Source organism: Ursus arctos, unplaced genomic scaffold (assembly GCF_023065955.2).
Source record: "Ursus arctos isolate Adak ecotype North America unplaced genomic scaffold, UrsArc2.0 scaffold_22, whole genome shotgun sequence".
Lineage (NCBI taxonomy): Eukaryota > Metazoa > Chordata > Mammalia > Carnivora > Ursidae > Ursus > Ursus arctos.
Genome location: NW_026622897.1, coordinates 42,555,566 through 42,579,729, shown reverse-complemented (window position 1 = coordinate 42,579,729; position 24,164 = coordinate 42,555,566). Strand labels below are relative to the sequence as shown.

Below are 24,164 nucleotides of genomic sequence, written 5' to 3'. Positions count from 1 at the left end.
GAAACAGAGTAGGCGCTCAATGGACTAAGCCACTCAGGCGCCCCGAGGCCTTATTTTTTCAGAAGATTTTGAAATTAGAGAAAAAAATTTAGGAAGTCTTCTGACTGTGGATAAATATCCCAGTCTAGTTTTGCTCATTGAAGTTCTGTTTTTTATTTTGAATCTGTTGGTGCTATGAAAATGCGGTTTAGTCTCATGAGGACCACGCAACTTCTCTGGATAATGCAGTAGAGCTCTTTCCTGACTGTATCAGTTAGGTTATGGTGAACACTCCTCTAACATCTACTGATCCTGTTACCAATGGCTCTGTTACAGTTGCTCAGGAAATGAATGGGGAAGCCCTGGTGCACTGCCCAGGCAACTGTGCCATCCTGGGGAGCCCTGAGGGGTCTGGACAAATCGAGAGCACAGCTCCAGGTGGAGCCAAGAACTCAAGAGATGAGGGTTTGGAAAAGAGAAAGGGAGAAATTATTTTGGGTGCTGGCAGTGGGAGGGAGGTGTCAGGCTCAAGCCTTAACAACCAGACTCTCTTGCCCATACCTAGAGATTTATGAAGAGAGGTTGGGGGTGAGTACGTGCAGGACAGCAGGCAGAAAGCAGGTGATCATGGGTTGGGGTTAGCATGTATTCAGTAGTGACCCTGGGCAGGGAAGGGGATGGGTGGGGTGTGGTGTTCTAGGCATTTTGTTGCTATCAGGGCTTTTCTGGTCTGTCTGGTGGTTGGAATGTTACAGTTATTACAAAATGCCTTCCTCAGTGACTTAAGAAAGTGTGATAAGAAGTAACACAATGGGTCTTAGAGCACGAATTAACCAGTTTTGTCTATTTCTGATTTTAACTGTTGAGATCTGTGGTTGAGTAACAGTGCTCGTTGACAATCCTGTTACAAGAGAAGGCAGGGTGAGGACAATTAAATAAATTAATTGCCATTTATTTTTTTCAAACATCTTAATTACTAGAGACAGAAATCTCTGCAAAATATTTAAACCTGCACAACACAAAAAGGAGCTGGGGTTGGGGCAGGAAGTGATCGTGCAGAGTGAAGGAAGCTAACATTTTAAGATGCCTACTATGTGCTAGTTACTCTGCTGGGTACTTTATATATTTGTCATCTTACTTATTTAAAAATACTGACATGTTGGAAGAAAGAAAAGAGAGTAACGTTAACTGCACAAGTGGCTGGTGCTGTTTTCCTCTGTTGGGATTAGTTCTGTTTTTACTTACTGATGTTGTTTTTCCATTGTCTTTCATCTTTTGCTCTTGTAGACTGGGAATGTAATTTCTACCTCTGGAGCCATCATTGTGCCTAATTTAGTCTTCCCCCAGGTTCAGTCACTGGTATATGTATATACCAAATTTATGAATAGCCTATTAGGTTATTTATATATCTCAGTTGTGTTTTCCCTATATTTTTGTATTTTTTTTCTTTCAGGATGGACAGCCTGAACTCCTGTAGGGGATAGCAAGTCATAACTTTCTATTTGTAACATGCACTGTGGCTAAATGATATTTGTCCTCATTTAGAATAGTCTGACTTCAACGTCAGGCATAGCGGTTAAGAGTATGCACAGTATGGACTCTGGAGCCACTTCCTTGAGTTCAGTCCCTGTTTTGCTACTTAATTCGTTGTGTGACTTTGGGCAACGTAATCTCTTTGTGCCTGTGTTTTCTTATGAAAGGGAATAATGATCATGCCCATCTCATAGATTGCTGTGAAGAATAAGTGAGTTAACATTTGTATGGTGTTTAGAACAGTACCTGGCACATAGTGTTTGTTAAATTAATAAAATGAATATTCTGTTAGTAAAATAATTAAAAAATATAAATTCATTATGCTGTTGTCTTTAAAGTAGTTGTTCTCAAATGCTGCTGGCATTTAGAGAATAGAAGAGGGGATGCTCTAAACATCTTCTAATCTATAGGATAGTTTCCACAACAGCAAATAATCTGGCCCCCAATGTTGATAGTGTCAAGGTTGAGAAACCATGCTTTAAATAAATCATTATTTGCTAGTGATTGCTTAAAGAACCATGAAACCAATGCTTTGTTATTGTGAAGAATTCTTTTTTTTTTTTTAAGGTTTTATTTATTTGACAGAGAGAGAGCATGAGCTGGGGGCGGAGCAAGGGGAGAGGGAGAAGCAGACTCCCTGCTGAGCAGGTAGCTCCATGTAGGACTCTATCCCAGGACCCTGGGATCATGACCTGAGCTGAAGGCAGACACTTAACAGACTGAGCCACCCAGGCTCCCTTATTGAAGAATTCTTATTTCCCAAAGGAACTAGATTTGTCAGCCCCTCTAGAAATAGTCTTCTAGAAGAGTTAGTGATCAAGCTTTGGGGCCAAGAAAAGACTGCTGAATTAAAGTTTGATGCTAATAAGGCTAAGATCATGGGGTTAGCCACCTTGAGGGACAATTAGCTTTGTTCTGTTCCCTGACCATAGACTGTAATCCTAATGCTAGTCAACCATCTCTATGATAAATGTACTGCATTAATCACATGGGGAAACAGACAAAGGAATATAAGTGAGATACATGATATGATATCAATCTTCTTAAAATTTTTATGATTTGTTTTGTGGCCTAACATATGATCTATCCTTTAGAATGTTCCGTGTGGCTTGAAAAGAATGTTTATTCTGTTCTTGTTGGATGGAATGTTATTTTTATATGTGTGTTAGGTCCGTTTGGTCTATATTGTTTAAATCTGCTGTTTCCATTGTCTGTCTGTCTGGATGACCCATCTATTGTTGAGAGTGGGATATTAAAGTCCCCTACTATTATTGTATTGCTTTCTGTTTCTCCCTTCAGGTCTGTTAATATTTGCTTTATATATTTAGGTATTCTAATGTTGGATGCATATATATTTACAGTTGTTATCTCTTCTTGATGAATTGACCTCTATCATTGACCATCTCTGTCTCTTGTTACAATTTTTGGCTTAAATCAAGTCTGTCCTGTCTTGTGTAAGTATAGTCACCCCTTTTCTCTTTTGGTTACCATTTGCGTGGAGTATCTTTTTTCCATTCCTTTACTTTCAACTTATGTGTATCCTAAAGCTAAAGTGAGTCTTTGGTAGGCAGCATTTTGTTGGATCTTGTTTGTTTGTTTTTAAATTTAATTTTATTATTATTATTTTTAATCCATTTAGCCGCTCTGTGTTTTTGATAGGATTATTTAGTGCATTTACATTTAAAATAATTATTAATAAGAAGTACTTACTGTTGCTCTTTTGTTCATTGTTTTCTGACTATTTTGTAGTTCCTTTGTTCCTCCCTTGCTGTTTTTCTTTGAGATTTGATGATTTTTTTTTTTGTTTTTTGTGGTGGCATGCTTTGATTTCTTTATTTTTCCTGTATCAACTATAGATTTTTGCTTTGTGGTTACCATGTGGCTAATATAAAACATATTTATAAACAGTCAATTTTAAACTGATAGCTTCAATCACATACAAAAACTCTACCCTTTACTCCGCATCCCCATTTTATGTTTTTGTAGTCACAATCTTTTTGTATTATGTATCTGTTAATACAGTATTGTAGCTATAGTTATTTTAAATACTTTATCTTTTGACCTTTATTTTAGAGTTAATACTATCTACTTTTGAATTGGTACTATCACAGCACCATGACAATATTAAAATACCTGACTATATATTTGTATGTATTTGACTGTGCATTATCTTCACCAGTGAGTTTTATATTTGCATATGTTTTTATGACACTATTTAATGTCTTTTCATTTCAGCTTGAGGAACTGTTTTTTATATTTCTTGTAATGTAGTTCTAGTGGTGATGTTCTCTCTTAGCTTTTGTTTTTTTGCCAAAGTTTTTATCTTATGTTCTGAAGGACAGCTTTGGCAAGTAAAGTATTCTTGGTTGGCAGGTTTTTTTTTTTCAGCAGTTAGAATATATCATCCCACTCTCTTCTGGCCTACAAGAATACTGCTAAGAAATTTACTTATTCTTTTGGGATTCCTTTGTATACAATGTTTTGCCTTTATCTTAGTGCTTTCAAAATTGTCTCTTTGATACATTTATCATGATGAGCACTGAGTAATGTATAGAATCATTGAATTACTTTATTGTACACCTGAAACTAATATAACACTGTATGGTAACTGTATGGGATTAAAATAAAAAAAATTCTCTTTGACCTTTGAGAATTTGATTACGATATATCTAGGTGAAAATCTCTTTATAGTTAATATAGTTGGGGTTCTTTGGGCTACATGGTTCTGAATGTGTGTTTCCTTCTCTAAATTAGGAAAGTTTTCAGTCATTGTTTCCTTGAGTAAGGTTTCTGTTGTTTTTTTTTTTCCTCTCTTTCTCTGCTTATTCTGGGGTTCCCTAAATGCTTATTTATTTGACTTGTTTTCCATAATTCTTGTAGACTTTTTTTACTCTTTTTCAATCCTTTTTCTTTTTGTTTCTTCACCTGGGTAATTTCAAATGACCTGTCTTTGACCTCAGTGATTCTTTTTTCAGCTTGATCTAGTCTGTTGTTGAAGCTATTTAGTTTGTCATTGTTTTGTCATTGTTTTCATAAGCTCCAGAATTATTACTCTTTCTTTCTTTTTCTTTCTTTCTTTCTTTCTTTCTTTCGTTCGTTTCCTTCTCTTGAAATTATCATTTTGGTCATACATTATTTTCCTGATTTTGTTTGTCTGTGTTCTGTTGTAGTTTACTGAGGTTTTTTAAGATGACGACTTTGAATTCTTTGGCAGTTCATAGATCTCTATTTTCTTAGAGATCTATGGCTAGTTACTGATGCTTTATTTTGTTTCTTTGTTTTCCTGATTATTTGTATTCCTTGTGGCTTCATTTGGGTATGTGTACATTTGAAGAAGTAGGCATCATTTCCAGTCTCTAAACTCTGGCTCCTGCAGTGAAAGCCCTGCACCATACATACTGTCCAGAGATTTTAGGTAGGTTTTTTGGTCAAGTCTGTGCATGGGTTTGCTATTGGAGTCTTCAAGCAGGTTGGTCTGGTGTTTGGGGGTGAGTCTAGAGCCTAGGTTCACTGGCATGGGCTTTGTGCTTGGGCCCATGGGGGCAGGCCTTGTGGCTTGGATGTTGGTGTTGGGCCTGAAGCTTGGGTCCCTGGAACAAGATTAGAGCCTAGTTTCTTGGGAGTTAGCCTGGTGCTGGGATGGGTCTTGATCCTGAGTCTGTGGTTTGTGTGGGTTGGCCTTGTGCCTGACTTCACTAGGGCAGGCCTCCTTCCAAGATTTGTGGTGAAGCTGGATGCTCACTTCACTCTTCTTTTTTTGGTTGGGTGTCTCTCTCCACAGTGAGTTGCCTGGACTCAGAGGTTAGGTAATACACATAATGTGAGATCGTCTTTCCTACCCTTTTCGATGTGTTTTTTCTTATCCCTGTGTACCATGCAGGTGTTGTAATCTCTCACCTGGAATCCTTAGCTTTTGTGAAGGTATTTTCATGCATGGGTAGTTATTCAAATTCATGTTTCTGCAAGGGGTCGAGTGGTGGAAACTGCTATTCAGCTATTGGCTGTTGTCACTCCTGTGTCATTTAATTCAATCTCTTTAATACATGAGGAAACTGAAATCTAAAGAATTACATTTAACAAGGATTTTTCATGTCAATTGTTAGTTGTGGAGCTAAAATTAAAAATTGTGTCTCATGATTACTTTATACTCTATCATGGTATTTATTTCTTTCTCTTATTCAGATTCTTTTTTCTATAATAAACCTCATTTTCTCATACTTGTTCATCTCCTACCAATTTTACACATATATCATATGCTTATTGTAGAATGTCTGGGAAATACTCCCAAACAAAAAGAAGTCTATTGCCACAATCAGAGATAACCAATGCACAGTATTCTCATATTTGTTCCATATGTTCATTAAAAAATACTGTTTTGTAGCCTGGATTTTCACTGTATATATTTTGATTTATTTTTTCCTGGTCATTAAGTAGTCTTCTAAAACTAGATTATGTAACTAAAATAAATACAGGTTTATATTTTTTGATCATAATGCTATTATGTACCTTTTTTAGCTAACTATAAGCATATTTGGAAAACTCATAAGAGATTGATTAATGTGGAATTTCTTGGTCAAAATTTATGAATATCACAACATATTTTTGCCATAAAAATATGTTTATGAAGGTGCCTGTGGATGCCTGATAGTGATTTTATATACATGTACATGGTGCTCTTACTACATGGTATGTACAATTACTGTCACATTATTTGGTGAGATCAGTGTTTCCTGACTTTTTTTTTTCTTTTTTAACACTGTAGCAGACCTAGAAATGATAATAATTGTGTGCCACACTAGGGAAAACTGAGATGGAAAACTGAGATGTTTATTACTGTGCTCTGTTACCTACTAGGCCTGACTACCCAAACTGGAGTATCAGTATTTTGGCCACTTGTAAACCCTGGTTGGAAGCTTTGGGTTAGAGCACAGTGATGATAAGGTCCTAGGTTATTTCTCACATTTTGTGTAAGATTTTCCCTGTTTCTCACGATAGACTGTACAGTTTGGTATACCAGTATTGCAAATATATACAATTTATCCACTTCATTGTTAATGGCTATTTAGTTTTTGGCAGTTTTTGTAATTACAGCTAGTGCTATGAATATGACTTGGTGGAAATAAGCACTTATTTCTTCTGAGTATATATACCTAGGAGAGGAATTGCTGGATCATAGAGTAAGGATACATTTAGTTTCATTAGATAGTAAAGAAACTCTTCAGTTTTACATTCCCACCAGCAATATACAAAAGTTCCAGTTTTTTCATTCGCATCAGTACTTTGCATTCAGTTCTTTTTATTTTAGTCATTCTGATGTGTGTGTAGTGCTGTTTCTTTGTGCAATGAAGACTAATGATGATGAGCATATTTCATTTACCTATTGACCACGTGGATGACTGCTCTTTTTCTTAATTGAACTTTTTATTTTGAGATGATTGTAGATTCTCATGCAATTTTAAGAAATAATGGAGAGAGATTCCATGTACTTTTTATTTGGTTTCTCCTAGTGGTATCATCTTGCAAAATCATAGTAAAATATCACAACCAAAATATTGCCATTGATATAGTCAAGATATAGAACATCTCCATCACCAAAAGGATCTCCGAGGTTGCCCTTTTATAGCAGTACCCACTTCCCTTCCACATACCTGCCTCCTCTTAATCCCTGGCCACCATTACTTTATTCTTCGTTTCCATAATTTTGTCATTTCAAGAATGTTACATAATTGAAATCATGCATTATGCAGTGTTTTGGGATTGGCCTTTTTTTTTAGGAGAGTGTATCACTCATTTATTCTTTTTCATAGCTAAGTAGTGTTCTCTTGTATGGATACTCCATCGTTTTTTTTAACCATTCACTTCTTGAAAGACATATGGGTTGTTTCTGGTTTTTGACTGTTATATAAAAAAGCTGCTATAAACATTTGTGCACAGATTTTGTGTGAACATACATTTTCATTTCCCTAGGATAAACACCCTGGACTGTAGTTGCTGGGTCATATGATAGTTGCTTTTTTATTTTTTCAGAAAACTGTCAAACTGCTTTCCAGAATGACTATACCATTGTACATTCTCCCTAGTAATGCATGTGTGATCCAGTTTCTCTGCTTTCTTGCCGGAATTTGGTGTTTCCAGTATTTTTAAATTTTAGTGATTCTGATGTTTGTGTAGTGATAGCTCATTATGGTTTTAATTTGCATTTCCTTAATGACTAGTGTGCTTGTCTGCCATTTACACATCTTCAGTGAAATGTCTGTTCATATCTTTGCCACTTTTTAATTGCATTGCTTTTTTTACTGTTGAGTTTTGAGATTTCTTTATATAATCTAGATACTAGTCCTCTGCTGGATGTGTAGTTTACAAGTATTTTCTCCCATTCTGTAGCTAGTCTTTTTATATTCTTAACATGCCTTTCAAAGAGAAAAAGTTTTAATTATGAAGTGTAATGTACAGATTTTTCCTTTTATGAATTATGCTTTTGGTCTCATGTCTAAAAGCTCTTTGCCTAGCCTTAAATCCCTAAGTTTTTCTCTGATTTTTCCCCCCTAAACTGTTGTAGTTTTATGTTTTACATTTATGTCTATAATACATTTTGATTAGATTTTGTGTGAACCGTGAGAGTTAGGTTGAGGTTGTTTTTTCATTTTTATTTTTTATTGTCTGGCCTGTGGATATCCGGTTGCTCTAGCCCCATTTGTTGAAAAGTCTTTAGTTGGAAGTATTTGTGTGGGTCTAATTTAGGTTCTCTTTTCTATTTTGTTAACCTATTTGTATATTTCTCCACCAGTAACACAAAGCCTGATTGCTCTATGAATATAATAAATCTTAAAATTGGGTAGACTGATTCACTTTATTCTCTTTTTCAAAGTTGTTTTAACACTTATAATCTCTTTGCTTTTCTGTATAAATTTCAGGATAATCTTGTCTATATCTATCTGCAAAAATCTTTCTGAGATTGTGATAGAAATTGTGTCACTTTGGGGAGTATTGACATGATGAGTCTTCTAGTCCACAAACATTTATTTACTCTGTATTTGCTCTCTTTCATCAGCATTGTGTAGTTTTCAGCATACAAATCCTATACAGGTAGATTTTTCTGTTTTACTTTTTTGATGATTTATAAATGCTACTGTAGTTTTAATTTTGGTATCCATATGTTGATTGCTCTTGAACAAATGAAATAAAAATATTTATTTATTTGAGAGAAAGAGAGAGAGAGAACAAGCGGTGGGGCAGGGCAGAGGAGGGGAGAGAGAGAGAGAGAGAGAGAGAGAGAGAGAGAGAAAAGCAGACTCCCCACTGAGCAGGAAGCCAGATGTGGGGCTTGATCTCAGGACCTGGAGATCACGAATTGAGCCAAGGGCAGACGCCTAACCAACTGAGCCACCCATATGTTCCTACAAATGATTTTTGTATGTTTATCTGTATCCTGTGCCCTTGCTGAACTGCCTTACTAATTCTAGGAGATTGGGTTTTGTTGTTTTGTTTGTTTTTATTTTGTATATTGTTTGGGATTTTCTATGTAGGCAATCAGGTTATTTGCAAACAGGGATAATTTTGTTTCTTTCCAGGAACAGAGGGTTTTTTTTTTTTTTTTTTGGTAACTACTTGAATATATAACAGAGTAGCAGATTCTGCCTACTATTAAGTCTAAAATGAAAGCGACATTACATTCCAAAACCTGAAGATACTAGAAAACCATTTGAACTGATGATATGGTTGGGACACCTGGCTTGCTTAGTTGGTGGAGTTTGTGACTCGATCATGGGATTGTAGGTTTGAGGCGCATGTTGGGTGTGGAAATTAACTTAAAAATAAAAAGTCAAAAAAAAAAAAAAAAAAAAGAAAAGAACCGATAAGATGGTTGAGGATCAGGGGTGATTGAAAATGACACCAGTGTTTTGTTCCTGAGTAATTGGGTGGATGTAATAAGGTGGGAAACTCATAAGTAAAAGCATTTTGGAGAAATATAATGATTGCTACTTTGGACATGCTGATTTTTTAAATGCCTGTGGTACATATTTCTTGATACATCCAATAGATATTTATTTGAAGGACGGATTAAGAATTTAGGGAAGAGGTTGGAGTTATAATTCCTACTTTGAGATGATAGATGATGCCATGGGAGAGAGCATATGTGGAATGAGTAGCAATCTGAGGAGGAAATGCTAACAAAGGAAAAACATGTAGAGATATAATGGGAAAATGAAAAGAATGCATTCTTATGGAAACTACAGAAACCTCTCCTGTCAAAATTCTACCTATTTGTCAAGATTTGTCTTGGAAAATTCAGTGATATCTTCCAGACATCTTCACCTGTCCAGTCCCATCTCCTTTTAGTCATTCCCTAATATATATTTCTATAGCAATTTCTTTTTCCTCTAGTCTAGCATTTCACCATATTATAGTTTCTTGTTTATGTGTCTATTTCCCTATCAAGATTTTATGTTCCTTGATGGCAGAGATTAGATATTCATCATTGTTTTTCCTGTGTATGACATACTTATTAATAACAATTTGTTTAATTGAATGGAGTAGGAGATGGTCAGTTTCAGAGGTTTCAAAGGGGTGGAGTAGGAAAAGAATTGAGAAGAGGCCATTAGATTTCTTTCTTTTTTTTTTTTTTTAAAGATTTTATTTATTTATTTGACAGAGACAGAGATAGCCAGCGAGAGAGGGAACACAAGCAGGGGGAGTGGGAGAGGAAGAAGCAGGCTCACAGCAGAGGAGCCTCATGTGGGGCTCGATCCCATAACGCCAGGATCACGCCCTGAGCCGAAGGCAGACGCTTAACCGCTGTGCCACCCAGGTGCCCCGGCCATTAGATTTCTTGATCATGGATCTTAGGAAAAATGATATGTGGGAGTGAATAGAACGTTCTCTAGTCTTCTTTCAAGTCAGTCTTGCCCTTTCTTACACCTCCTACCTTATTCCCTAATTATGTGGTTTTAACTTTTGTTCCTTTGATACATTGTTTATCATAATGGAAAAATATTTTTTCCTTGTGGCCTGTGAAAATTCTATTTTTCCAAATATAGCTCGTATCCCTTTTGCAGTGAAACTGTGCCTGCCCCTGTATTAAACTCACTCTTTGATAAACTTCCAAGGCATTTTGTATTATATTATTAACACTTAATCATTCTTGAATATCTTTATCCATATCTTATCATACCATGTTATAATCCATATTCTGTTTATATCCTATAACACTAATAGTGTACTCGATAAATACTTAGATCTCGTCTTGATTTTTAAATATCATTGCTAAATTATTTCAGAGCTATTTTTGTTTTAGTCTTGAAACCTTTCTTTTAAATTTGGAGTTCACACATAAAAAACACTAAAAACAAATACATTTTCAATCTAAATTTAAAAGATAAGTCATGAAGACTCATTGGATGATATCTTTTTGAAATATTTTTGTGATAAACTTCTGTACAGGATTCTGTAGGCATCCTCTGTATAGGAACTTGTTTCTGTTTCCGTGTTTTGGTAACATTGTGGTACCAACCTTAGAGTAGACTAGATTCTCAATCTTTGTTTTTCAGGCCTTTTTTTTTTTTTTTATGGGCTCCAGGGGGCCAGAAATCATTAATTTTATTTTTTACTTTTTGTATTCATAGCATGATTTTGTCACACAGTAGTCATGTTTGAATAGCTGAATGAATTTCTTCAGTTTCTATCACTGAGGTTCTCTAATATCCAGGCTGATAATATCTGTAAAATAGTTTTGTTTTGGCATTCATTTTATATTTGAGTTGTGCTTTTTTTTTTTCCATTTAAAAATGTATGCCATTACTTGGTTTAAAACTGTTTTCAAGGCATGACAAATATTTACCACAACATTTGGAAGTTATTCTTTATGACCCATGTTGTAATTTCTTGGTGTATAATTTACCCATTATATCTTCAATAATTTAAAGTGTCTTCTGTCCCAGAAATTATATTTTTATAGAGGAACCAGTAAAATACCAGTTTTAACTTTTAAAATATATGCTGTTATTCAGTACCTTTCACGCTAATTTAAATGGGAAAAATTGGTTGAATTAAACAAAAAAGCTTTCTCTTTCCAGATTGCAGCAATTCTCCGGAAACGAAAATTAGACTATTATTTACACAAACTACTCCCTGAGATCCTACAATCTGCTTCATTTCTGACTGCTAATGGGGCCTTGTATATGGCTTTCTTTTGCATTTTAAGGTTGGTACTCATAATCACCACTGGAGATTAATACAGGTTCCTTTGTTGAAACTGAAATAAACGGATATTTTTATAAATGTTGTGCAGGTCACTGCTTGTGTATTTTTTTCTCCATCAAAGACATTTATTTATTTCAAAGAAAGCTTGTTAAATGAGGAGTTGTGGGCCTCTTGGCCTAAAGATGTAATATAAACTTTAAGTTATTGCAGGGATTATATAGCAAAAGTATTTTGGTGTATCATGCATTTTCTGAGGCCTACTATATTTCCAAGTTGTTGATTAAGATTTCCTAGCTTTTCAATTTCATGGATCAGGAATTCAAAACACCCATCCATGATACAGGTGAGGTCCACATGCAGTGAATAGACTTCAAAAGGACTATAAAATGCTCGTGTTTATATGTAAAACAGTAAATTAATTTCTGGTATATCCTATTGATGAAACTTTGGTCCTGATTAAGTCTTATGATTACCTGTGTCACATGCTTCCTATAATTTAGATACAGTTGGAATTCAGTTTTTAGTGCTGTGATATGCCTAACATGTTTATTATGTATTTACTTCTTATCTTTTTCCCTAGTGATTGTTGAAAATCCAAACTAGTGTTTTTCTTAAAACTGTCAAATTAAAATACTAAATTTATATTTTTCTCATACTAGTGTTGCTCAGAGTAGTCCTATAGGTATACATTAACTACAATTAAAAAGATAATTTTCGTATGGCTTTTACAGATTTTTTCCCACAATACATTAATATTTATAAACTTTTAAATTATATAGAAAATAATTGATAAGGTTTATACTACTGAGAAAATTATGCTTTTAACTTGACTTGAAAGTATGTGTAAGAAACTATCATATGTTCTCTGGAAAGTTTCTAATACTTGCTCACACACTAAAAATAAAGTTATAAGATATTAGATTTTAAAATATTGCGATAATCATAAATTGCTATTGTTGCATATTTGTTCTGTGAGTCTGTGTGGTTAACTTGTGGAAATGCAGGACACTTATTGGGTTTATAGTTACAGTACTTAAAATAACATCTGTGTTTCTCCTATAACTGACTCCTTGAGTTATTTTTCTTTAATTTTTGCATTCAGTAACTTCTTAAGGCCGTCAAAGATTTTATGTTGGAGGGAGAATCACTTCTGGTTTTCTCAGGCCGAAGGTTTCTGATGTTCGTTTTAGAAATGCCCATGTTATATATGCTCTGTTGGTTTTCTAATTCTTCTAAAGCTAAGCTTTAGTTAAAAATATCATTTCATCAGTGATTCTTAATCCTTATGTGTATGTACAGATATTTTTCTTATAATGTGTTATTTAGTAATTGGCCAACTTTGTTCAGATCATTTCTCGAAAATTTTATGTGCTGCTTCTCCGTTTCTTAGGAACATATGGTCTTTGAAAGGGAAAAAAAAATCTTTCTAATGTTTCCAAATATCTTTTTTTGGTCTCTTTAAAAACCCAAGCAGCTAATGGCCACTTATAGTGTGTGAGACACTATGTAGGTTCTTATTTTGAAGGGACATTTTAGTAAGTGAAAAATTAAATAAAATATGTATACACACACACACAAAACTAAAAAATATAAACTACTTTTATAAGTACTGTAAGGAAAAGTATCAAGGGCGTAGAAGCAAGGAAGGGGAGACATTTGTTGAATATTTATCATGTGTTAAAAAATAGTAGTAGAATAATAATCATAACAGCTAACATTTTCCTCACACTTTTTTTTTTTAAAGATTTTATTTATTTATTCGACAGAGATAGAGACAGCCAGTGAGAGAGGGAACACAAGCAGGGGGAGTGGGAGAGGAAGAAGCAGGCTCATAGCGGAAGAGCCAGATGTGGGGCTCGATCCCATAACGCCAGGATCACGCCCTGAGCTGAAGGCAGGCGCTTAACCGCTGTGCCACCCAGGCGCCCCTCCTCACACTTTCTATGTGCCATGCATGCTGCTAGGAAATATCTCATGTAGTTCTCATAATAAGTGTATAAGATAGGTAGTATTATTGTTTCCATTTGATAGATAAGGCAACTGAGAACATAGAAGATTTGCATAGTGAGTAATGTTAGATCCAGGGAATGTGTGAATGAATATGACTGACTAAACTATTGGAAGGAGAGATACCTATTAGTTTGCTGTTGTAATCAGAATAGGAGATGGTGAGAGACTTAACTGAGGCAGGGGTGGCAGGTTGGAGAGGAATTTGAGAGATAAATTGTGTATGGAAAAATTAAATGATTTAATGTGTGGGGGAAAAGGAGAAGCTGAGGATGTCTCAAAGCGTCACACGTGAGTGGGTAGGTAGATGTTGATCCCATTCTCCTAGGAAAATAGAGAGCAAATTCATGGGGATAGGGAAGAGAACTAATGAGTTTGGTTATGGTTGAATTTGAGGTGCTGTGGGACATTAGGTAGAGGGTGGACTGAGAAGGGGAATTTTATTCGTAATAACAGAAATAACCAAATAGAAATTTCATACAAACATTCCAAATTTGAATTTCAGGAAGATACTTGGAAAATTCTACTCTTGGAGTCCTGGCTTTGGTGCCGCTTTGCCAGCATCTTATGTGGCCATTCTAATTGAAAGAAAAAGCAGGTAAAAATTTTTATCTCTATATATTAAATAGAACTGATTTACTGTCCTCCACACCAAATAAAAATTTTTTAACATACTATTTATTGTAGTCCAGGAATGAAAAATATTTTCACATGTTTTTAGTCTTGCAAATATTTGATAGAAAATTTAATTTAAATTAATACTATTATTATTTATGTTTATTAAGCCTGTAAAAATATAAAGATTGACTTTATAGAACAATAATACCCTTTGGTCTTTGTTTACTAAAAAATTAGAGTTCTCGAATGTGCGTGAGACACGGCATACACAAATCTAATTAAAGATCTTTTCCATAACCACAATACCACTATCACACCTGAGAAAATTGATGGTAGTTTTCTCTTATCATCTACATCTGTAATTCCATCAAGCTCTTTGAGTGACCTCTGTTAAATCAATTTTTATTTTTAAGGTATCTTCTCATTTAAAAAAATACTTTCATTTATATAAACTTGAAAATGTCTGGTGACATAATAAGATTTCTATAAAATGCTACAAACTATTATGTAAATTATTCAGTCAGGTAGGCAGTTGAAGGTAAAGCTTTTGAATAAAAGAATTTTTACCATCTTGTAAATAATTATTTTCATTGCTGGGAGTTGCTTTGATTCCATCTTTATCCCAGAGAGTCAAGATGGGGTCATGTTTTAATCAAGGGTCATGTATTAATCAAGATTGGGTCATCATCCAATTTATGAAGATATTTATTATAATCACTGAGCCCACAGTAAGAGTATAGATAGATCTTATCAGATAACCAAATGTTTACTTTAACTGCCTGAAGCCACTTTTAATGCCTTCTTGTTTAAGTAATGTAATGGTGCCTAAATTTTTGGTGTCTAAACTTCTGGTTCTTTGCTTGTATCATAATATGATTGGATCACTAATATTACCAAAATCAAGGGATATTATTACTCCAGCATCATCAAATCAGTATTGCCAGAAACATAGGTTATCCCACCTGAAAGTTCAGCATGTTCAGAGTTCAGAGTGTGGATTCTGGGCCTGTGTTTTCTGGCTGGGGCAGCTGGCTCTGTCACTTACTGTGTTATATGGCTTATTCCTTACCTGAAAATGGAGACAGTGATAATCTAGTCACATGGCTGTTCAGACAATTAAAAGAATTAATGTATGTAAAAGTGCTTAGAACAGTGCCTGACACATACTAAATGTTACCTATTAACTGTTATTATTGGTTTTTGCCCGTAAGGCATGAGAGAGTTATTCTGCTGATTGTTAACTTTGTGATTCATTTAAAAATGTGAACACTTGTTTTAGAAATACGATTTCAAAATATGTAACTCATACGTGAAACTTTAAGGATGCTTTAAACCAGTTTGCTCTGATTTATTTTAGCACATTTTAGCACTATACAAGAGTAATAAGAGCATTTCGAAATTATTTGCCTACTTTTCAGCAGAAAATGTTGAAATTGAACACCTGTGTAATCACCTAGAGTCAACAGTTGTTAGCATTTTGCTATTTTTACTTATTTGTATGATTATATGTATGTGTGGTTGTGTGTGTGGTGTGTGAACCATCGTAAACATCGTGACACTTCTAAATACATCAGCATGCATATTTTAATATAAGGATATTTTTCTGTGTAATTACAACACTCTTATCACACGTTAAGAAAATTAACAGTCATTCCCTAATACCATCTAGTCCACAGTGTCCCTAAATGCTTTTATCGCTGTTTTTTTGAACCATACTTTAGTATGGTGTTATGTTTCCTTATTTTCTTTTAATCTAGCTTAATTTCCCCACTTTCCCCACATGGCATTGATTTATTGATGTGACCAGGCCAGTTGTGTTGTATGTAAAACTTTTCTGGTTTTGTCTGAATTTTTTCCTCATGGAATTGTTTGGTTCACTTGTGTATTTCCTGTAAACTGAAGTTCAGTCTGAAGACTTGATTATATTAAGATTGAACACATTTGGTAAGCATATACTTCATAGATGATGCTGAGGCCATCAGGAGGTCCATAGTTCTAAGTAGTTCCAAGTTCGAGTATGTGATCTTTTCAATAAACCTATGATTTTGAGGGAATGAGCTGAATGGATTTCTTGACATTCCACAGTCTTTGCTTTGCTGGAATGAACCTGAGTTGATCATGATACCATTATTTGTTGATTGGCTAGTCATCGTGTATTTGTGTGTCTTTGTGTATTCTTTATCAGGTTTGAGTGTCATTTACTTCATAAAATAGTTCAGAAGTTTTTTCTTTTTTTCTTGCTCTGGAGTAGTTTAAATAGCCATGAATTTTTGGGCCTTTGAGTATTTGGCCCATTTCTCTGTAAAACGTGGGCGTGGTGACTCTTCTGGGGGTGGTAGTTCTTAGAAGAAGTTATCAGTTTCATCTGTGGAATTGATCTGCTTCAACTTGGAGTTCACTCAATAAAGAGGTTCAGTAACTTTCTCTAATAGCTAGAAAGTTCTATTTTTCAAGAAAGTATTTATAAAGATTTTTATATTTACTTGGAGTTGTACAGTGGTCTTATGATTTGATTGAATTTTATGTTTTCAGTGGTTATTTTTCAATTTGTTATTTATTTTGTGTGATTGTGCCATTTCCTTTTTTTTATTAAGTTAGCTAGTGATTTTGTTGATTTTTTTCAACAAATCATCTTATTTATTACTTCTGTTTTTTCATTTCCTAATTCTTTTTATTTTTTTTCCCCTTCTACTTTCTTTTGATTAATTTGCTTTTCTTAGAAACCTTTTCATTTGTTGCTTAGAATTTTCTTTTGGTAAGTGCTTTATTTATATATCCCATAGGTTCTGACATGTAGTACTTTCATTATCATCATTTTCTAGAAATTCTGCAATTTTAGTTTGTGTTTCTCTTTTAATATAAGAATTATTTAGTAGAGAGTTTAAGAAGATGAAATGGCCCTTTTGTTATTAATTTCCAGTTATATTGCATTCTTATCTGAGAATGTTGTTCATAGTGTTTTCTCTGTAAGAAACTTAATAAGGTTTTCCTTGTGGCCGAATTTATGCTCAATTTTTGTGCCTTTTTCTGAACTTTTGAAAAAAAGTGCCTTGTCTTTTATTAGGAGTTCAAAGGTTGGCAGATAGCCATAAAATCTATGCTATTGGATATGGTTTTAGGTTATATCTTTAATTTGAGGTGTAATTTCTGGCATTAAAAGTACGTTTTTTATTTTACCTAATGCATTTTGGCTTGAGTTCCAAAATTTTAGTTATCTTTCTTCTTGCTTGCATTTGCCTAGTATGTCTTTATCTTCCTGAAACACTTGATGTGTCTCTCTCACATGGCCACATGAACTTGGGTTATATTCGAAGAGCCAATCTGAAAAAATCGTTTTATTTTGATATATAAGTTCAGTCCATATACATTTATTTATACAACTGATATATTTGGTTTAGTTCTGCCATGTTATTTTATGTTATTTTTATCATGTTTGTCACTGTGTGGTCTGTTTTATTATTATTATTTTTTTGCTTTTAACTTTGATGTGATTATAGAATCATGGAAAATTGCACAAATAGTACACAGAGTCACTTGAAACCTTAACCTAGTTGTCCCCCAATGATAGCATCTTATGTAACTGTAGTATAACATAAAACCAGGAAATTGACGTTATTGTCAGCTAGACTATGGCCCTTATTCATAGTCACTGGTTTTTACATTGACATGTATTGACCATTACAGTATCATGCAGAGTAATTTCACTGTCCTAAGAATCCTCTGTGCTTGGGTATTCATCCCACCTTCCCCCAACCCCTGGTAACTACTTATCTTTTTACTCTCTTATAGTTTTACCTTTTTCAGATTGTCATATAGTTAAAATCATACAGTATCTAAGCTTTTCATATTGGCTTCTTTTACTTAGTAATATGCCTTTAAGGTTTGTCCATGCCTGTACATGGCTTGGTAGGTCATTTCTTTTTAGTGTTGAATAATATTCCACTGTCTGGATGCACCACAAGCTGTCTTCTGCCCTACGGAAGGACATCTTGGCTGCTCCCAGGTTTCCATGCACAGGTTTTTGTGTGGATATAAGTTTTCAGACCCTTTGGGTAATTACCAAGGGGTATGATTGCTGTATCATATGTTAAGAGTATGTTTAATTTTATAAGAAACCACCAAACAGTTATCCAAGGTGGCTGTACCAGTTTGCATACTCTCCAGCAATGAATGAGAATTCCTGTGGCTCCACATCCTTGCCAGCATTTAAGTGTTGTCAGTGTTCTGTATTCTGGCCATTCCAATAGGTGTGTGGTAAGATCTCATTGTTCTAATTTATATTTCCTTGATGGTATATGTTATAGAGCATTTCTTCATGTGCTTTTTTATTTTAATCTGCAGATGTCTTTATAGTGATTTCATGTAGACAACATATAGTTGGGTCATGTTTTTGATCAACTCTGACAATCTCTGTGTTTTAATTGGTATAGTTAGACTATTGACATTCAAAGTGATTATTGATATACTTGGATTAATATTTACTACATTCATTACAGTTTTCTCTTTGTTCCCTTGTTCTTTGTTTTGATTTTCTGTCTTCTACTTTTATTCTGCTTTTTGTGGTTTTAACTGAATATATATGTATATTTTAAAGATTTTATTTATTTATTTGACAGAGACAGCGATAGAGGGAACACAAGCAGGGGGAGTGGGAGAGGGAGAAGCAGGCTTCCCACTGAGTAGGGAGCTCAATGCGGGGCTGGAGCCCCATGTAGGGTTCTATCCCAGGACCCTGGCATCATGACCTGAGCTGAAGGCAGATGCTTAACGACTGAGCCACCCAGGCGCCCCTTAACTGAATATTTTGTGTGGTTCTGTTTTCTCTCCTTTCTTAGTATATCAGTTATCCTTTTTTGTTTTTAACTTTTTTTAGTGGTTTCCCTAGTTTTGTAATATGCATTTACAACTAATCCTACTTTCAAATAACGCTGTAATCCTTCATAGATAGTGTACCTTACAATAACAATATCTTCCTAATTCCTTCTTCCTGTCCCTTATATCATTGCTGTCATTCACTTATATGTAAGCATGCATCACACACACACACCATATAAATACATAAGCACACACAATTACATTGTTGCTTTTACTACATTGTTATTTTATTATTTTGAAGGAACTGTTATCAGTTCCAGCAATTAAGAATAAGAAAAACAAAATTTTTTATTTTACCTTCGTTTGTTTTTTCTTTAATGTTCCACCTTTGCTTATGTAGACGAGTTTCTGATCTGTAGTGTTTTCTTTCTCTTTAGAGAACATTTAACATTTCTTGCAGGTCCATGGGCAACAGATATTCTCAATTTTTGTCTGGTGAAATCTTTGTCTGTCCTTCACTTCTGAAGGATAATTTCTCAGGGTATGGATTTCTTGGTTGGTGTGTGTGTGTGTGTGTGTGTGTTTTGTTTTGTTTTGTTTTTCCCCCTCTCAACACTAAATATTTCACTCCACTTTCTTGTTTGCATGGTTTCTCAGGAGAAGTTGGATGCAATTACCTTTGTTCCTCTATAGGTAAGGTGGTTTTTTTTCCTCCGGCTTCTTTCAGTGTTTTACTTTATGTTTGATCTTCTGTAGTTTTAATAAGATATTCCTAGGTGTCGCTTTTTGTTTTTGTTTTTGCATTTATCCTGCTTGGTGTTTTCCGAACTTTCTTGATTTGTGGTTTGGGGCCTGACATTAATTTAGGAAAATTCTCAGTTGTGATTGCTTTGAGTATTTCTTCTGTTCAGTTCCCTCTTTCTTCTCCCTCAGCTCTTCCCATTATGTGTCTGTTGCACCTTTTGTAGTTGTTGCACAGGCATTGGATGTTCTGTACTTTTTTTTCAGTCTCTGTTCTTTGTGTTTTACAGTTTTCAAGGATTCCTAGTGATACATCCTCTAGCTCAGAGATTATTTTCCTCAGCTGTGTCTGGTCTGCTAGTGATTACGTCAAAGGCATTCTTCATTTCTGCTATAGTTCCTTTTCTTTGTGTTTCTTGGGAATTTTATCTCTCTGCTTACGTTGCTCATCTGTTCCTACATGCTATCTACTTAATCCATTAGAGTCCTTAGCATATTAGTCATTGTTTAATTTTAAATTCCTGGTCTGGTAATTCCAACATCTCTTCTGTATCTAGTTATGATGCTTGCTCTGTCTCTTCAAATTGTGTTTTTTGCATTTCGATGTGCCTTGTAATTTTTTTCTTGATAGCTGGACATAACACACCAGGTAAGAGAAATTGCTGGAATAGGCCTTTAGTAGTGTGGTGGTGAAGTGTGGGGGGAAGGAAACTGTTCTGTAGGACTGTGGTGTGACCTCAGTCTTTCTGTGAGCCTCTGTCTCTAGACTGAACTTCACAAGTATTTCTCAGCTTTTCTTTTCCTCTTAGGTGGGGCCAGGATGGTTAGAACGTGCTGTAGTTGGTTAGTTCGCTTCTTCCTGTGTGGAATTCTAAGCTGGCTGGAGTTGGGTATTTCTCTTCCCCAAGTCAGTTAGGCTTTCATCCTACCCTAGTAGGTTAGGCTCTGGTTAACTAGCTTCTACCAAAGGCAGGCCTTGTTAAGAACTGAGTGCTGTGGCTTATTTCAGAATGGTTCCTTTTCATCTCCCCCTACTTGGAAGCACAAGGGGCTTTTCCCCTGTTACTTACGGTGGGACCTTAGTTAAGTTCCCAGGGGTAAAACTCACAAGGGTGTGAGGGTCCCCCTATGATTGGGTCCTCCGGAAGTTTTTCACTCTCAGACTTGTCCCACTGAGCCTCCTACTGTTTGTCAGTTTAGGTTTTCCTATCGTGGCTCTTATTCTCTTTGAGGTTTCACCTGGTTTCTGCTCTGGTAAATTGTGATTCTCTTTATCTGCCTATTGTCTCTTCAGTTTTGGGGGCCGTAGTTTGCAGGGTGACCTTGCTTCTCTTATGGATCTAAGATGAGTTGTTGAGTTTCCAGCTTCCTCAGCTTTTTACTTGATGTTAGGACTCAGTGATGACTTCTGAGCTCCTTATACCATGCCTGCTATACTCCCTAATAACTGGAAACTGGAAGAAAACATTTATTTTTATTTTTTGTATTTTTTATATTTTATTTCCAGTATTTTTTTGTTTTTGTTTTTTTTAGTGCTTGCTCTAAGGACTACAGTAGATATTTTAACTTTAGAGCTTCTTAGTGTTAATACTTTCATCACCTTGTAAAACATGGAAATGTGTTTAGGTCCGTATTAGAGGCTGCTTGCCATAGGATTTCTGTTATCTCCCCCCCGCCCAACACTTTTTTTTTTTTGGCTGGCAAATAGTTACTTTCTCTGGCACCAGGGATTCAGTAGTCCATTCTTTCTCCACGTATTTGTAATGGCCCTTGTCATAGTCCAATTTATATATATGTGTGTGTTGTTGAGAGCTCAATTCTTTTCTCTTGTTGTATTAGTCTAGGCCTTATTTTTAATGATTTTAGTTAAACATTTCTTTGAAGATAAACATGTCTTTAAATACAGTAACTTCAAAGTAAAATTGTGCTATTGATATCAAGAGCTATAACTTTTTAAGACACAAAGAGGTTTCCTGGAAGTGAAGTGATAACTTGGAGTTTAGTTACTAGTTTATTTCCTGTTCTCTTTTTACTTTTGGTAGTGAACTTTTTGTTTTAAAGCATTTTGCTTTCATTTCTTTTAAGTGAGCTATTGCACTAGTGTTTTATCCATAAACATTAGATATTCACAGAAAATTTGTAGGTAGTTATACATTATGATCTGTTCTGAATATTAATTGGAGTGATTTAACCTAATCAAAATTTTAAGTGTAACTTTTTAATAAGGATAATCACGTGGTTGCTGAAGAAAAATTGATCCTTACCTTGATGTGATTGTTAAGTAGTCTAACCCTTTGTGATATGTGTTGATTTAGTTCTGTTGTTTATTAGGTGATGGAGTTAATACCTGGAAATAGCTTGCTAGTTCTTTTTTTTGGAGAGGGGTTGTGTGTGTGTATGTATAGCAACCACAAATCCTAGTTTGGGATCTAATTAAAAACCTTAAATTTTAGTCTTTTAGTATTTTCCACAAGGTAGTGACTTATTTTTTAAAAAACAGATTAAAAAAATTGGAGTTAACCTTAAAACATAGGGAAGCAAATCTTTTTGCTTTATCTTTTTACAAGTTGCTTTATAGTGTATCTTATTTAAAAATGATACCAAGTCTGGTCTGTGTTTATCTGAAATTGTGCAAAAGTTAATAGTCTATTTGCTTCGAAAAAGTATTTTTTACTTACCACAAATTTTTCTCAAGATTCCATTAAATATCAAGATCCCTTAATAGATTATATGTAATTTACAGAGGTTGAAGTTATGTATATTTTAAAATTATTATAGCTAGTGCCCAAAGTGAAGTTAATTAATATTATAGCTTTTACTTTAAGGAAAAGAAATATGTGATTATGTCTTTAATTCGTGAAGAAAATCAATGATATGTTGGTGGAGATAGCCAGTAGGCAGCTTCAAGTAGGAGTCTAGATTCAGGAGTAGTGTGATAGTCATAAAAATAAGAGTGGGAGTTTTCTTCTTAAAGGTGATTATTGAGGCTATGTGAGAAGATTAGAGTATAAAAACCCAGAATAAGAAGTCGTCTGAGGGTAGAAGGTGGGAAACAGCAACATTTAAGTTGTCCATTGTGATATGTGTACAGTTCATACTTTTAAATAAAATCAGTAATAGCGTGGAAGATACAGAATATGGAAGATTAGCAGTGTTTTTTTTTTTTTTTCAAATTAGCAACTAGTGGTAATTCTAATTTTTAAATCTCTAAAGCTTTATTTAATAATGAAATCTTCACTTGGAGATCATATATTTTGTACTCAATTGTGTAATCAGTTTTTCCAAAGCATTTAATGAGGTAAGAACATACAGTGTGATTATACATACATCCACATATGTATAACGTATGTATATAGATACAGATACATAAGTAAAGATCTATCTTCATAAGTATGTCTTCATCTATAGTGGTTTAACTTTCTTTCCTTCCTACTTTTTTCCTCCCTCTCTCCAACCTATCCATCCATCCATCCATCCATCCATCCATCCATCCATCTTTCCCAGTCTCTCTCCCTCCTTTTACAGATAGGCATGCTTTGCCAGCTAGTTCCTGACAACTTGTAAGAGGGCAATTTACTTAAATCTTAATCGTATCACTGTGGGATTCCGAGAAAACTTTGAAGTTGTTTCCAGGGTTGCTTAAAAAATTTGTGCCACAAAGAACTGTGATTATAGTAACTCAGCAGGAAGCATTGGTAACATCTAGTTTATCCCTAGGTGGGCTGTTTAGAACTAGTCTTCTCTTTCTTTTTCTAGGAAGTGCTTTGTTTGTGGTTCAGAAAGTTGTTCTGATAGATTTTGTTTTGTAGAATTACTATGGAATTTGCTTTGATATTTAGTATTAGTTTAGATAAGTTAAAACTGCAGGGTGTGCGAACATGAGTATGGATTAAAATATAAAAAACTGCATATTTATTCTAAGGATACTCATGGGATGAATTGTGAAATTATACTGTTGTAGTTGTGAAACTCCTAGGCAGATATGACCAGAATGAGTGAACTCTATAATATGTGAATAAAATACCATGAATTTGGTTTATAAATTCTTGACATCTTCAGGTTTCAGTGTCATGTTATCTTCACAGGAAGAGAATTTAAATTACCTTGTAGTCTTCTGAAAAGTTTATTCTGTATTATCTGCTGTATATAACAGCATGTGATCATAAACTCTTGCTCTTATTTTATCTGTTCCTGTACTTTAAGGCAGTATTTCTATACTATTCTAAAACATTCTGGCAGATGAAAATTTATTCTTGTCTTAAAAGACTTTC

The 24,164-nt window shown here is 34.6% G+C and overlaps 1 protein-coding gene across 2 annotated transcripts in view; it reads left to right on the top strand.

The window, feature by feature from the left end:
- TMEM135 (transmembrane protein 135) overlaps positions 1-24,164 on the top strand; it is a 253,268-nt gene that overhangs the window by 15,220 nt on the left and 213,884 nt on the right. Inside the window, exons 2-4 of one of the 2 annotated variants that reach the window (XM_048217349.2) lie at positions 11,586-11,713; positions 14,225-14,317; positions 19,810-19,845. In XM_048217349.2, coding sequence (XP_048073306.1) covers positions 11,586-11,713; positions 14,225-14,317; positions 19,810-19,845 — 257 coding nt within the window. The remainder of the gene's footprint in view (positions 1-11,585; positions 11,714-14,224; positions 14,318-19,809; positions 19,846-24,164) is intronic. The other variant, XM_026518285.4, reaches the window with a different exon arrangement.